The 17,070-nt window shown below is 32.0% G+C and overlaps 1 protein-coding gene across 2 annotated transcripts; it reads left to right on the top strand.

Moving 5' to 3' along the window:
- The first annotated feature begins 3,138 nt into the window (after nucleotides 1-3,138).
- LOC143257275 (3-oxoacyl-[acyl-carrier-protein] reductase FabG-like) lies at nucleotides 3,139-16,744 on the top strand. Of its 2 annotated transcripts, XM_076515712.1 has the most exons (10): nucleotides 3,139-3,519; nucleotides 3,843-3,922; nucleotides 5,211-5,350; nucleotides 9,010-9,102; nucleotides 9,931-10,016; nucleotides 11,744-11,837; nucleotides 12,072-12,141; nucleotides 13,109-13,145; nucleotides 15,387-15,441; nucleotides 16,413-16,744. In XM_076515712.1, exons 2-10 carry the CDS (start codon nucleotides 3,865-3,867, stop codon nucleotides 16,566-16,568), a joined length of 789 nt encoding a protein of 262 aa, XP_076371827.1. In that variant the 5' UTR covers nucleotides 3,139-3,519; nucleotides 3,843-3,864; the 3' UTR covers nucleotides 16,569-16,744. The 2 variants fall into 2 exon arrangements, with proteins under 2 accessions (XP_076371827.1, XP_076371828.1); XM_076515713.1 differs by lacking the exon at nucleotides 3,139-3,519 and having other exon boundaries at nucleotides 3,776-3,922.
- The last annotated feature ends 326 nt before the right edge of the window (nucleotides 16,745-17,070 follow it).

The raw sequence follows: 17,070 nt of genomic DNA on the forward strand, positions 1-17,070 counted from the left end.
TCAACTGATTTTTATTTTACAGTCCTGCAACTATAGAAACCAACATCTATTCAACTGTTGGATTAGAAACAAAGGAAGAACGTGAAAAGTGTATCTCAGATTAACTGTTGTCTGTTCTACACATGGAACTGAGGAAGAATAACACTTTCATCTACTTAACTGTAATTGTTATAGGTTTACATTATCTATTGTTTTATTTTGTTTCAGAACTCAAACAGTTATATGATATATCTCTGCAGTACTTTATTATTGATATTCCACAATGGTTACCATATACCAAATGATGCTTTAAATATACATTGACTATTCAATAACATAATTTGCTGAATACAACTTTGACGTCTTTTATATAATACTGCAGTGATATGAAGTTCATTGACTTCCCTCAGTGTAACAGTGTCAGAATTTCAGAATAACCGAAGTATCGCCAGGAAATGTTTTATGGAGCCAAATTTAAATTATTAGATAACAAGTGACATCACACCATAGAAAGATTGTAGACACAAAGTATAAAAGAAAAAAATATTTTAAGGGTGCGATGAACCATGAAATACGTTTGTTCCTAATGCTACAGATTATAATTTCAATTTTACATTTGGTGAAAAGGAGATTTGTAACATAATAATTAAGTTGTTAATTATTAAAATTGATAAATTCTTAATAATAACCATAATTTACATACACAAATTAGTTTAGGTTAATAAACTGTAAACTGAAAATGACTTTAAAACACCACAATATAACAGACAGGCCAACCGGGAAGGCTTAGCCATTGGAGTTTTAACTAATTCCACAAGACACACTTTAATTTAATTGAGGAATGCAGTGATGAGTAGAGCACACAAGCACTAACTTAAGGAATTTACTGTTACAGTAAAGAATCTGACACCATGACTAAATTTCACATAAAGCACTTTTTCATATTCTGTCAAAATATTATATGTTACAATCAATATCTGAATACCTTGATTAAACTAATTAACTCTAAATTCATTTAGTATAAATAGCAAAACGTTCATTAAGAATACTTTCCATAACATCCCTTATTCATTACACTGTATAACTCAACTATGTTATCTGATATTAACAACCATGGCAATATGTTACTTACAAAGAGATTCAGAGATTCATCTAGTGATGGTTGTGACTCATTTAAGCTCAGGAAGAACGATCTTCGAGCTCATCAAGAACTGGCTTTGAGGTCGTGACAACTGATTTTCGATCTTCAAAGAAAAATTTAAAAAAAAACACTTCCTGGTATTATTATAATGTTCCAAATAGTAAACACATTTACCTGCAAGTAGTTCTGACACTTAATTGGTCATTTTTTTGATTGTTTGGCAACACTAAAGTACAGAAACAAAACCAGTGGCTCATTGGTTGCAGATAAAGTCGGCAAATTAGCAGCCTTCTCACTTGTATCCATACTCACACTTTTGAAACAGATACTACATCAATGTCCCAACTTTTTTTATCTTGGCAGTTTTGTACATGATAATGTAAACATTCGCCGAAGTTTCTCTTATGCTGTGATGACGTCAGTCTGTCGTTAACAATCTGAATTCGGTCTCTCTAAAGACGTTTTAGTAACTCTTATTATGACCTTGAGAGCGTTTCTTGTGATTAGTATAAACAGGAACGTTTTTTAACATGTCTCTCCTCTTAGGAATCTCCGTTATACAATAATTTTGTATATGTTTTGTAAATATAAGGTACGTTCATATGAAGCTGAAAGTGACGACTATATTTAAAGTTCTGTGAAGTTAAGTACACTCGATAGACAATAGTATTATTTGTTTTTTGTTAGTATATTAATGTTCATATGCAATATCTGACTAACAAGTTATTCTACAGAAATAATACATATATATTATGTTTCTAAATGTTCCAATTATTAAAACGATTTTACTTCAACCATAGTATGTTAAATTCCAATACTTCATTTTCTGTAAACACTAGGGCCATCTACGCTAGTTGTCCCTAATTTACAGTGAGACTTGAGGGAAAGCAATAAGTCATCATCACCAACCACCAACTTCTGATCTACTCTTTTACCAACGAATAGTGAAATCGACTATCACATTATAACGCCAACACGGCGATCATGTTTCGTATGGCGGATGCTCAAACCCGCGACTCTCCAATTACGAGCGAACGTACCAAGTACCTGGCCATGGCTGAATAGTTGGTTCGCTCTCACGATCTGTTACTGATGCATTCTTATTAATGAGCATATGATTTCATTTATTTAATAGTTACATGAACATCACTTATAAATATATAACAACGTGTATTTTAAATAGAATTATTTGAATGTTTGTTATCAAAAATTTTAAAGGATGTTTAACGTAATTCAATATTTTCAATTAAATTATATAATCTATCATAATAATACTCAGTTTTTATTTGAATTGAAAATACGCATGCGCACACACAACAGCTTATCAATTGTTTCTTTAAACTCTATCTTTCCGTTTTAAACTAACATAATCAATTTATTTATCACAAGTATTACGAACGATTAGCCCTAATTAAACTAGGGCAGAAAACGTACACAGATTGATAAAGGCGTATTTTATGTTAGGCCTAAAATAAATTGACTTAGAAATTTCAGTGTGTGCGATTAGAATTCTTTTGTATTATTCTAGAAATCCCGTATTTAAAAAAGTACAATTCCAATAAATATATTAACTTGAGAGCATAATGTAGTATTTTTAAAGTAATAATATATAAAAGTTGATTATTAAAATTAATAAGATGCATCTGATGTATTTTTATAGTATCTGTAGCAGATGTTTAGTTATTAAACTGAAGTTAAGTACGGTAACCAAGCTTTGCTGGTAGTTGTATGTGACCAGAAAGCTACCATATACAACAACCACTGACTGTGTAGAAGTGTTTGAAATGTTTTAGTTAATTTTTTCAGGTTGACCTACTTATGTACTGGAAATAAGTCAAGTGATTAGTGAAAGCTAACTTTTCTGGTAGACGAGAAGACTGTCATATATAACCACTGACTGAGTAGAAATGTTGAATTTTTTTCAATTAAATCTTGCATGTCGATCTCCCAGAGCAGAATCAAGCCCTTGCATAATATCCTGTTAATGTAATGTACAAACTTTAAATAATTAAAAGAAGTACCCCGCTATATAAACTTAAAAATTATTTATTATTGAATACTAATGGATCCACCCGCCAGTATTTCGTGTTATTTCTATCACCAGCTAATTACATATAGTTGTTGTGTCTCAGGGTGCCAGGTTAATCTGGTAAAAACTTTATAATTGTAACTATTGTACAGTTTATATTCCATGATAAAAACGTTTAAAGTCATCTTTTATCAGTCACGTGGTTTGTGAATGTTGTATATTGAACGGAAAGTTTCCGTTGCATTGCAGGACGAACCTAACCAACCAATCAGTAACTCGAAGCTTGCCTAATTAACGAATCAGCAATCAACAGTTTGTCTGACAGTAAAGGAAAGAGATCTTCAAACAGTCTGAAGTCAACTAATTCCTGGTAAGTCTATTATTCTGCATGAAGTAATGTGATATATAAATGTATTTGGAAAAAAAACTTCAGTGAAATGAACAAAGTTTAATTTTTTTGTTAAAATATTGTATATATATGTAAGAATATATAATTTGTTTATTGTGTTTTTCTCTCTCGCCAGAGGCATTAGACTTGTGTTATTGTTTGAAGGTTATTTATATTTAGCACAATATAATTAAAGCTGTGTGGTGTTTTTGTTGTTGTTTTATTTTCTCAAACTAACATTTTTAAAACGTAGCAATACGTTGTTGGGGCCTGAGAATAAATTGTATGTTGCTGTTTGTTTCCAGATTACTTGTATAAACATATAGGATGGCAACCTCTATATCTACAGATAAGAAACTTCACCAGAAGGTGGCGATAATCACAGGTATGTAAAATTATACAATAAAAACATGTTGTATATCCTCTTACCGTTACCTTTCGAACTGTACATCTGATACCTATTTCTCTATCCATTATCAAACAATCAAAACTATTTTATAATAAGCGTATTAAATATGTTTTTATTTCACATTGTTGTATTTGTGAAATACTGTAAAAAAATATTTCCCTTCATGTATAACAAACAATATCTAAACGTTACACATTTTGTACACAAATATTTGTAACTGGAAATATAAATTTAAATTGTCGTTATGATAAAATGGTAACTGGTATATACGTATGGTTTATGAAAACGTTACATTTGGACAGTTTTAGTCTGAATAAACGTGTTCCTGGTAAACGACCCGGGCACCTCCATACTAATGTGTTTTTACTATATTTAGTGTTTTATCAGGTTATTTTATTAATTTGTGTTGTATAAGAAACGAATGTTTCATTACATTTTAATGGCTACAAATCAGCTAATGTTGTAGCTGATTTGATCAATGACCACTTCACGAAGTTTTTGAGCAAAAGCTGGACCAGCAGGTTACGTTAATCACAGATTTATTAATATAATCAAATTTTACTGTTCGTCATTTAACTCATACAAAAACCAGTGTGTGTGTGTGTAATGTCAACTCTCCCATGAGTTCTTGAAATAAAAGAATTCATAAAACCTAAAATGCATTTATTCAAATAGAATAGTTCAATTATGGGGTGCTTTTTATGATTTTAGTGACGTGGATGCAAGAGGTCTATGAGAGGGTGATGGTGTCGTGAAACCATTTAAGTATAGTGAGCGTTAAGCTTAAAGTGATGATGTAGTCTGGATCACCAAGCCTAGAAATTTTAAATTAAGAAATATTTTTCCATTTTTGTTGTTTATAGATTTTGCTTTATTATTAATGAATACGTTACGAATTCGTTTCATAAATTATCTTAATTCTGATTGGCTCATAACTGTATTTACTAACGTTTCACTGCATCGATTACACTTTACTAGCTCTTTATTGGCCAAGGTATATTTCACAAAATGTATTTATTTCAGTAACTTATGAAATGTAAGGTAAAGGCAAACTGTGGGGTTGAAGTGGTCTTACCTACCTCGTCGTTTGTCACGGGCTGTGCACTAGTAATAAAATAAATGTTTAATACAATAAATTAAAATAAACGACATTTTTATTAATATTGATGAATTAAGTTTCCATTCTTTACATGTTTGTTTAAAAGCTATAAACTCTTTCTTCTTCTGCAAATTAAGATACTCAAGTGGATATCTAAATATTTAGGTGCTAGTTCAGGGATAGGTAGAGCCACTGCTGTGTTGTTCTCACGCCTGGGAGCGAGGCTAGCTTTGACTGGAAGGAACCAAGAAAATTTGACAAAATCTGCTGAAGAATGTGAAGCAGTTTCACCTTATAATCTAAAGGTTTGACGAAACATAACATATCATAGAAGTGTTTAGTACAAAAACTTAATTTAGACAGAATACGATGTAATATAGAAGTTTTTAACACATAAGAAATGTTTAAATAAAAAATTAGAAAAAAATTATGTTTACACTCCAGATATATATTTATGCTCATTTTATCCAACTTTTAATATTCGAACATAATAAACATGCTGAAGCCACACTGGCGAAACATTGGTTAAATTTTTAAAACCTATAGAGTTATTAGGAGTGTAAATATCGTTTTTTCTTCCACCAATGAGAAATTTTGACACATTTTTACCTTTAATTAAGAAACAAAAGAAATAAATAAGAAATATATAATTGTTACAACTCTGGTTGGTATTGTTCTTGGTTTGTGAAGAAAACACATGGAAGTATTCTCACATCATGGTTCTATAATGTATTATTTCAAATATACTTTACTTGTTTCAACCCAGAATATTTGTTTACCAACACATAAACAAATACCAGCAAACAATGAAATCAAATAACAAAAAGTTTCAATTATTTGATTCACAAAATGTATTTATTTCAGTAAGATATGACAAGTGATGTTAAGGTTACCTGTGGGGTTGGGGTGGTTTTACCTATCTTGTCGTTTGTGAGGGGCTGTACACAAGTAATAAAATAAACGTTTAATAAAATATACTCTTCAAAAAAACAAACGCAAAAGGCACAATTTGAGACATATTGTTAAGAAGTTTATTCCGGTAGTTCTGTATGACATGTGTGAAACTTTGCACATTCACTGGTGAACATCCAAAGTCTGCAAAGGTGAAGTCCACGCTCACTATTTGAAGTTTATTGTCACTCAACGTCAATAACGAGTATGCCCCCCGTGAGCATCAATAACTGCTTGGCATCTCCTGCCCATAGAAGCAATGAGATGACAAATCACATCCTGTGGAATGGCTGTCCACTCAGCCTGCAAAGCTGCTGCAAGCTGAGGTAGAGTCTGCGGTTGAGGTTGTCGCCGTCGCAGACGTCGGTCCAACTCGTCCCAAAGATGTTCGATGGGGTTTACATCTGGTGATCTGGAGGGCCGTGGAAGAACGTTGATGTTGTGGTGTCTCAATAAGACAGTGGTGAATCGGGCTGTGTGAGGACGGTCGTTGTCATGTTGAAAAAAGTCGTTGACGTTCACCATGATGGGTTGCACATGGGGCCTAAGAATCTCGTCGACGGTTGCGTCCGGTCTGATCGGAAATCCTACGCAGCCCTGGTATGGTTAAGGCAATAGACGTCGCAGTGGTGGTTTTGTCCCGAAGGTGACGTAACCGGATGTAGCGATCTTGTGCGGGCGTGGTCACACGAGGGCTGCTAGATCGTGGACGGTCACAAGTTGATCCATGTTGTTGATGACGATTCCATAGCCTTGTGATGGTGCTTGGGTGAACATTCACAGCTCTGGCAACATCTGATCGAGATTCGCCTGCTTCCAAACGACCAATAGTGTTGTTGCGTTGTGCTTTAGTCAGTCTTGGCGTAACTGTATTGCGTGTCGGTGGCTTAACACTGAGCTATGGAAACCGATAACCCGTCACTTTTATAGGGATTTTGCACATGTTGCACTTGCAGAACATGCAGATCTCTCAAACAAATTTATTGGACACGAATGCGTTTTGGCGAAAGATCCGATGTTTTTCAAAGTGCACAACTTTTATTGTCATTTTGGTCTGACAATCAGTGCCTTAACACGTGTAACATCACATACTCTGAGCTTATAACATTATTACATATATTTTTCTTTAAAATAACAAAAATATCTTTTTGCGTTTCTTTTTTTGATGAGTATAAATTAAAATAAACAACATTCATATTAATACTGATAAACTAAGTGTTCATTCTTTACATGTTTGTTTAAAGCTATAAACGTTTTCTTCAACTACAAATTGAGATACTTAAGTGGATATCTAAAATTAGGTTCTAGTTCAGGGATAGGTAGAGCCACTGCCGTGTTGTTCTCACGCCTAGGAGCGAAGCTAGCTTTGACTGGAAGAAACCAAGAAAATTTGGCAAAATCTGCTAAAAAGTGTGAAACAATTTCACCTTATTATCTAAAGGTTTGACGAAACATGATATAACATAAAAGTATTGAATACAAAAGAAATGCTTAGATAAAAATCAGAAAAAAACTATGTTCATTCTCCAGATATATATTTATATTCATTTTATCCAACGTTTAATATTCGAACATATTAAACCTGATGAAGCCACACAGGCGAAACATTGATTAAATTTTTAAAATCTTTAGAGGTATTAGGAGAGTAAATGTCGTTTTTTCTTCTACTAATGAGAAATACTGACACATTTTGACCTTTAGTTTTGAAGAAAAAGAAATAAATAAGAAATATGTAGTTGTTACAACTCTGGTATTGTTCTGAGTCTGTGAAGAAAACACATGGAAGTATTCTCACATCGTGGTTCTATAATGTATTCTTGTAAATATACTTAACTTGTTTCAACACAGAATATATGTTTACCAACACACAAACAAATACTTGTGAACAGAGAAATGAAATAACTGAAAGTTCCAAATATTTGATTCACAAACGGCCACCTCTAGTGAAACGTGGTTAGTTAACTAGTTTCATAGTAATTAAAACGTAATAGATTAAAATTAATACGTAATACATAATAATTAAAATGCTCAATTATAACCATAATGTAACAGATTGCAATTAAAAGTTAATAGATGATAAGTAATATATAATAAATCATATGTTAATCGTGATACATCACAATTAAATCAATTAATTATGATTGGAACGTAATCAAATGTAATTGGAATGTGATAAGTTATATTGAAATCATAATTATACTAACAACAAAATACACTGTACTGAGCTTGAAAACACAAGGAACATATTTCTACAGAGGAGTTTATCAGATGTTTATTTTATGTGAACAGTTTCCAAATTCTGTTGGTGTTGTTAAGCTTACTTATAATGCAAAAAAAAAAAAGAAAAACAGAAAGTTGTAGATTTGTACGTGCGTGAAAGAATTTTCATTACTATTACCATATATGGTGTGTCATGGCCGATGCAAATAGCAGATGCTATCCATCCACCTAATGTTTTTTGTTGTTAAAAATAAAATTACACAATGGTATCGAAACTCGATTAATCATGTTATAAACTCTCGGGCATTATCTTTGAGATAACTGGGGTGGCTTTGTCACGTTCGTGAAGTTTTTATATTTCAAACATTTATTTTAACTTTAACAAAACGTCATGTCAACAATGTTTCTTTAAAGTCACAATGGTTTCAAAAGTTAAAATATTTTGATTTCTTTAGTATTTTGTTGATAAATAATCTTGAAACTCACCATATTTTTTTTATTCCTTAAACATTCATTTATTATCAGAGTTTTATTGTATTTTATTAACCCTTTAGTAATATAGCCTAATGTATACAGATATTTCTAATACCTGTAGTTAATACCTAGCTTCAAAACAAATCTGTTTTATTTGAAATATTTTAATATGTTTCTCTTTCTATAACTTACTACATTTTAATACAACACACGCTGTAGTAACAAATAACATCATACAACAGTTTACTGTGATACACATAACTCAGTATTTTGATTCCTGTTTTTTAACTTAAAATGTTCACTTTCTTTTGTATTTCAGCCTTTGTGTATCGTCGGTGATTTAACCATAGAATCAGATATAGAACGGATTATGAAGTCAACAATTGATACCTACGGAAGACTGGATATTTTAGTGAGTTTATTTATTACAAAAAATATAGATTTATCATATTACTTCTATAACATAATTAATTTTTCTTTCGTTTTGAGTCTAATTTTTAAACATTTGAAGGCTAATATTTCATTATTATTTGTGGCCAAAGTTTAACCTGACAGGCCCCCCTTTTAAAAGGAACATAAAAGTCTTAGCACTCCAAGTAAAGAACCTGAGTAAGTAAACTGGAAAAAAATTTAACGAAAGTATTTTATTTAGCCTATGGTTACATTTTTGTGTATTAAATTTATGTTCGAGTAAATTACAAATCATCCTAGAACAGCCAGTGTCATACTACTGTACTCAAGTCTTAATTAGGTTTAACAATACAGTTAAATACTAAGAAGAAAATCGTTCTTTGGAGAGATGAAACGCTTTTCGTATTTTAATCACCTAGGACACATTTTGTGATGTAGTCTTCCTTAGAATTAATCTGTACTTGTAAAACACTGCTCTTTAATTGAAGTGACATAGAAGGATCAGATATTCCAACCTGGATGTGGTCACAGATCACGATATATAATCACAATCTGTACTCATTAAAAGTAAGAGGTAGGGAGAAAAGAGAAATTACCTCAAAATAAAGAGATTATCACAGCGCCTGTTGCCTGATAAGAAACTCAATCAGCATCAGAAGTTTCGATCCTAACCCTAACAGCTGACCAAGCACTAGAGGCCAAATGTCTAAAATTCCGTGATAACAGTTAACATATCACACACCTTTTATTTTTTGAATCGAAAAGATTGAAATTGATAGGAATATAAGAGGAAAGTAGGAACATTAGAAATGTTTTGTTTTTTCTTCAGGTTAACAACGCTGGAATAGTAGTACTGGACTCAGCTGAAGATGGTTCTTTGGCAACACTAGATTTGGTTTGGAAAACCAATGTTCGGTAACGAAGCTAGCAACTAGTAGTTTCGTGGAGAAGTAATTAAAATATACACATAATACACACACATGTATATATGTAGACAATCAAGAGGACTGTGTGGGTATACAATCTGTAATCAATACTGTATATATATAGTAGTATTTGTTTCTAATTAAGTACAAAAGGCTATCTGTTTTCTGGCCATCAGGGGTATCGAAACCCGGTTTCTAAGGCTGTAAGTCCGTAGAAATACCGCTATGTCACTGGGACGTACATAATAGTTATATAGGAAGAATAAGGAAAATAATTTAGACACGTAATAGATTTATACAAAAACCAGTTGTGTTACTCGGTGTTACCGAGCTTTCTGAAAACAACAACACTCACTCTCTCTGTTTCCCCGTTCCATATTTCAAAAGGTAGAAAAATATTTTTTGTGAACTTATGAAAACAAAACTTTAGGTTTGATTTTTGAAAGTAAACTACGAAACTGTTTTAAATCAGAGCTTTCTTATGAAGAATTTTTTTGGTTTTTCTTCACTGGCAAGAATAAACAGGCCCTTGTGGAGAATATTTAGATTATCTGGTACACGTGTTAGTACCCGTTCTTGTGAACAGGATAAGCCTACTTCTGTTTCTCTCATTTCCCGTCATCCTTCTACGAATATTAAAATTTTAAACAAAAATATGTATTTAATGGTATGTTCAATTTCCTTTAATATAAATTTAATATGTGTCTATGAGTTTGATACAGTACTCACTTTATGATCAAGCTATCCAGAGGACGAAAAATAGAATAAAATACATTGGTTCCCATGATTTTAATCTCAATTTACATAACAAGTATAATAATGTAAACCTTTTTATTTTTGCATAATGTATTTTATGGTAGACAACGCTATTTTACTTTATGCATTAGGCCTGTTGTTTTCTTTTTCCCTCACGACATTCTAATTCTGCATATATTTCTTCTCTGTATAAGTTGAATGTATAGATAGTCATTAGTAAATAAATAAGCCTGTAATTAAATGTTAAGCAAAACTTAGAGGAAATGGTAAGTCTGCAGAGAAATTATTCATGCTGTATATATGTTAACGGTAGAAAATGACCTGTTTGTGTCGCAGACGATAAACGTGTATATCAACTTAAAACTGTATTTTTGCGCACATTCGCGTGTGAGAAGTGTGACTTGCGTTTAGAACGCAACGGAGAAACAAAAAGCAAGCAACAAACAAACGCAAACATTTTGAATTTCAAATGTACACAATAAAAGAACTTTATACATATGTTGAATACAGATATAAGGAAAATGTTGTAAGTCTAGATTCTTAAAGTTTCAAGCTCTAGTTTATTGGATTCATACATTAGAATATTGTTTTTGATATTAAAATAAAAAAAATTCTACGTTACGTTATAATTTGCTATTAAATCTTTTTAAAGTAAAATGGAGAATTAGTGGATATGAAATATCGAGTAATTGTGAAGTACGTTAGAAATAAAACGCATTTGCAAATGAAATTCTAGTAACTTGTAATTTATATTCATATAGAGACAATTTTCATTCATGGGAAGCGCCGGAAAACTCTACATGATCGTTCTGAAACAGTTGGGAAATAAATTTAAAATATAAATATATATTCACTAAAGATGTGCAACCGAAACCAGTTTAGTTTTGATAGTCTCTCCATCTATTGCTGTGATCGTTAGTTTAAAAACATTCAAAATATTTTTCTTCTGTGACTTCCAAGTGCTGTATACCATTTGACGATGCTAGCTGTTCCTCACCTGATTGAAAGTAAAGGTTCAATTGTCAACGTTTCAAGCGTTCTCGGCCAAAAGGGAGTAAGTAGTCTAATATGGAAGAGCCAGTGAAAAATTGTAAAATTTGATTTGATTAAAATTTAATAATGAAACGAAATTTTTTATTAATTCTCAGTTTGTAATTTATCTAGTTTTACCTCTAATATCACGTTAATTTTTATCCTATGATTTACTTATAGTTTTCGATAATAACAGTAATTATTTCGTTGTCTAGATCTGATTTCTAATCAAATTATTTAATATTTTTTTTTCTAGTATGTAGGAGCTCTCTCCTATACCATTTCGAAAGGCGCTTTAGATCAATTTACCAGAAGTGTGGCATTAGGTAAGTTTTTAACAAGCACATACATTTTGAAGAACAAACACAATTTTATGTAAAACAATTGGGACTGTTTATCAATTATAAGTTATGTTTTTTGAAGTAAGGTTTTGTTTATTTGCACATCGTAAACAGCAAATTCTCTTGTGTGAGTGATTAAGTTATTTACAGCCACCTCTGTTTCATCATCACTTTTGACCAGTAGGTTTCCTCCTAGAAATGGTTACTGATAGAAGTATACCGAATTTAAACCCATAGTGACACTTTTGAATCCTAGATTAATCAAATATAATTACTAAAACGTTCGTCAGAAGGAGTTAACAACACGACTAGTTTCTATGGCATAACTTTAAGCTTAAAAATAAAATAACTAATTTTTATAGAATAACACACAATTCAATATGTATTTTCTTAAGATGATTTTTATTTGTATTTTATATTTAGTTTTATTATAAAATACGTAAATTCTAACTTCAATCTTTAAGGTTCTTGTTAGTATTAGCTTGGTAACTGACTGAGAAATGTCAAACTTAACTAAGTCTTTCTTTCAGTATTAGTTTAAAGAGTTCATAAAAATTCTGTTTTGCCCATTGAGCAATAGTAACCGTCCTCCAATGTTAATATGCAAGTGTAATATTACTACATCGATTTAAAAGTGTAACAGATTATTCTAAATAGAATTTACTGGTGTTCTGTCAATACACTGTATAATCACTATACACGTTACCTAGGTTATTTATGATTAACTGAAATGAGAGTGAATATTCTTTAAAATAATATCGATTATTTATTACTTTTTGATCTGTTTTTGTCTTAATATAATTTCACACCTGTAGAAAACGTTTTTCGATGATCGTTTTAAAAAAATTAAAAGCTGGTACCAGTGTTTATATCAAAAGCAATGAAACGTAAACCAGAGAAATAGATATTCATCACCGGTTTGACTGTCTTTAAAAATTTCTTATTTTGCCAGATCTTGCTCCCAAAGAAATCAGAGTGAACTCAGTAAAGTAAGTGTGTTTTTATGTGTTCATAACCTATATTCAGAAATATGTTTTAGATACATATTAATTTTTATTTTGTTTTATCAGTTAACCTCCTGTGGTGGATACATTAATTTGGCGAGTATTTTGTTTTGGTTTTCCTCTCCTGTCACATATCACATACATATTGCGATACATGGTGCCTGTCACGTCACGTTTTGATATATATATATATATATACATACATGTGATTTTATTTATCATATAAATATACATATAATTCAAAACTAAACGTTATTTAAATAATATAAATGTTGATTTATTTATTGTATGTTATTGTTGAGAGACTCTAAACATGAATGAATTTGTTTGTTTGTTTTGGAATTTCGCACAAAGCTACTCGAGGGCTATCTGTGCTAGCCGTCCCTAATTTAGCAGTGTAAGACTAGAGGGAAGGCAGCTAGTCATCACCACCCATCGCCAACTCTTGGGCTACTCTTTTACCAGCGAATAGTGGGATTGACCGTCACATTATAACGCCCCCACGGCTGGGAGGGCGAGCATGTTTAGCGCGGATTACGTGTCGCACGCCTTACGCGCTCGGCCATGCCAGGCCAAACATGAATGAAATACTCAGGAATTAAATTTTGTGGTGGATGGTAGAGCTTTGACTCTGAGTGAAACCAAGAATTAACACAATTAACTTTACTAAAGTTCATGAAATAATTTAAATTGTTAGACTGACATAAACTCTTTCCGTCATTGGGGATGAGTTTGGTTTGGTTTTTGAATTTCACGCAAAGCTACGCGAAGGCATAACGCGTAAGTTTTGGAATAGGGGGAAAGGCATCATTACCCACCGTCAACTTTTGGGCCACTCTTACCAAGGAATAGTGGAATATAACGCACCCACGCCTAAAAGGGCGAGCACGTTTGGTGTAATAGAGATTCGAACGCGTGACCTTTAGATTTTGAGTCGAGTGCCTTAGCCACTTCGCTGCGCCGGACGCCTAGGACGAGTACGTCTTTTATACTGTATAATATTTTTTGAAGCAAAACATGTGGAAGCTAAGCCTTCCCAAGTCTCTTATACTCCCCATCTCTGACCTCAAGGATTAGGGTTCACACTCATGGATGATCCTACAATATTTAGCCAAAGTTGGCAGTGGGTGCTCATAATTTGTTTATCAACTCAAAATTAAGTACGGTTAATGGAGGTAGCTGTTTCTGTAGTTTTACGCTAAACTTGTAGAAAATACAGTTATCCAGTTTTTATCTATTTTTTATCATCTCAAGACAGTTGACAAGAGAGAATTTTGAGGTTTTTCAGAACTGTAAAAGATCAATTATTTTGAGAAGTTCCCTATCTCCTGTTAAGTTTTAAAAAGTGGAAATTCTGGTATACCTTAATCACAACTGAACAAAATTACAATTATCGATGAGACAGGATATCAGATAATCTGTATTGTTTGAGTTATAAGTTCTTCTGTTATTTGCTTTCGGGAAGTTCTAAGGTTCCAGACGTAATGTTGTTCAACACATTCTGCACTGTCAGAGTGACATAGCAGCAGTAAATTCCGTTTTATATATCTAAGATTCAACAAAGCTTTTGTGTTAACGTGTGCTGATGGTTATGTGACTTTCTATTGCCAGTAGTTCAGCACTGTTAGTGTTATACCTGGCTATTTAGCTTGACCTGTTGCATAAGATACCATTCAGGTTCTGAGTTCCACCTCCCTGTTGAAACACACTTTGTTATTTTAGAAATAGAATTATAGGAAGTTTGGAGAATGAAATTTTCAAGCAATAGAGAAGTTTCTTGGGAATTTAACGTAAGGACACACAACAGGTTTTCTTAGATCAACGTCTCTATATTTGTAGTTACAGACTGGAGTTGAAGGAGGACAGGTAGATAACACGTTAACAGCACCTTCTGTCAATCCTCTGGCAATTCTTGTTTGACACAGGCTATTCCCGGTGTCACACTTAAGACTATACATGTATTTCTCACTCTATTTATAAATGATTTTTAATAGAATATCTATATTTCTATTTAGTTTGATTTCTGTTATTAGTTTTTATATTTATTTATTTATTATTTAATTTTCTTCGTATTTCTAACACGTCGAACGTATAATGTTTCAAATCTGTGAGAATTTAGAAAGAATAGAATAATTTGGTTGGTGTCACTCAGCAGTTAAAGTTTGTAAAAAAAAATGTTTTAAATATTTTACATGCTAATGCTCTGTGCTTATTTTTATTTTGCAGTCCCGGATTTATTGAAACAAATATATTCTCAACTATTGGATCAGACATAAAGGAAGTATGTGAAAAGTGTATCAGTTTGTTGATATATAACTATAATACGAGTTATTTAAAGTTAGAAAAAGTCAGTAGATTTATAGAAAATACTGGTCACTCTTGTTAATTAAATGTAGTTATATAGTGTGAAATCCAGCATAAACTGTTGGTATTTTTTGGAATATTGGCGTTATTTCTGTTTACTATTGTTTGTAACCCAAATGTTAATAGGAACGTCCTGACCAACAAAGTAATGGATTTGTAAGCTATTCGGTTCATGTGTGTGTTTTATTACAACAATGTCACATCTGGCTATTTTCAGTCTTCATCAAGAGAAATCAAACTGATGGTTTTTGGGTTTTGAATGCGAAGTCTTACCACTGCGCCACCGTGGGACTGCTTTTTATATGAACAGTATAGAAGGATGTGCTTGTTAATGTTGATCGTGTCGGTACATGTGGGGTTATGATAAACACATATCATAAAACTAATTTATTTTTTCATGGTCATTATAAGGTGCTGGAAATGTCGTTTTTATTTATTTACAGTAATTAATTGTTCAGTTTCAAGTTTATTTGTTTGTTTATCTAATCTCAGAGCCCTGTTAGATAGTGTGTGTGTTTCTATCATACTGATAACAATCATACTGGTTTATAATACATTTAAGAATTTAATACTGAATATTATATGGCAAAAGTAGTTTTGTTTAAGTAATAAATTTTAATGAATTCGTAAAACCTGCAATCATTGAAATACCGAAAATCAAACCAGAATAAAGACTAACTGGGGATATTTTTTAAACCTTACACCGAATACACACTTACCATAATTTTGAACTCTATGCCAGAGGTTTCTCTCATCCATTCGGTTTAGTCGAATAACTTATAAATGTAAATGTAAGTACAATTTATATATATACACTTATTTTTCTCTTTTTAACACTGAACTTTAACGTCAAATGCAACTAAATATTTTTAAATCTGTATGTTACAGGTTAAGAAAGAAGCAGCCGAGTCATATCCGCTTGGTCGCATAGGACAACCGCAAGAGGTCGCCAATGCAATCGCTTTTCTCGCTTCTTACGAAGCTTCGTACATAACAGGAGAAACCCTTGTGATAGATGGCGCTAAAACTGTCTCTTATAAATAAGTTTGTTTTTCTTCTACAACAGTAAAACCTGAGTCACTAATTTATTCCGTATGTTATTTATTTCTGTGATGGTAGTTAAGGTGGTGATTTAACTGATCTAAGTCTATTGGTTGACTGTTCTGATCTTTCTTTTTGGTGTAATACATTTTATTGCTTTAAATAAAACATTACTAATTTATTCCGTTCAGACTCTACTTATTAATTTTGAATAAAATGGTCGTTAAGAACAAAAGAAACCAAACATAATATTGTTTACATAGTTTTTGTATTAAATTCTACATCAGCTAGATGACATCAATTCTATATCAATTTCAGTCACAAATGCTCGCTTACTAAAACAGTTTTTTCTGACACAGAAATTTTACATTCATTGCAGCGTGTCTAATGGGGAGTCAATAGTTTTATGGATCATTTGAAAAACTTGAACGTGTTTGAAACAGTTATATTCTGAACAATTTCCACGCGAGTGAACAATCAAATGCTGGCCTGTATATCTAGATAA

The sequence above is a fragment of the Tachypleus tridentatus genome, chromosome 7 (genome assembly GCF_004210375.1).
Source record: "Tachypleus tridentatus isolate NWPU-2018 chromosome 7, ASM421037v1, whole genome shotgun sequence".
Lineage (NCBI taxonomy): Eukaryota > Metazoa > Arthropoda > Merostomata > Xiphosura > Limulidae > Tachypleus > Tachypleus tridentatus.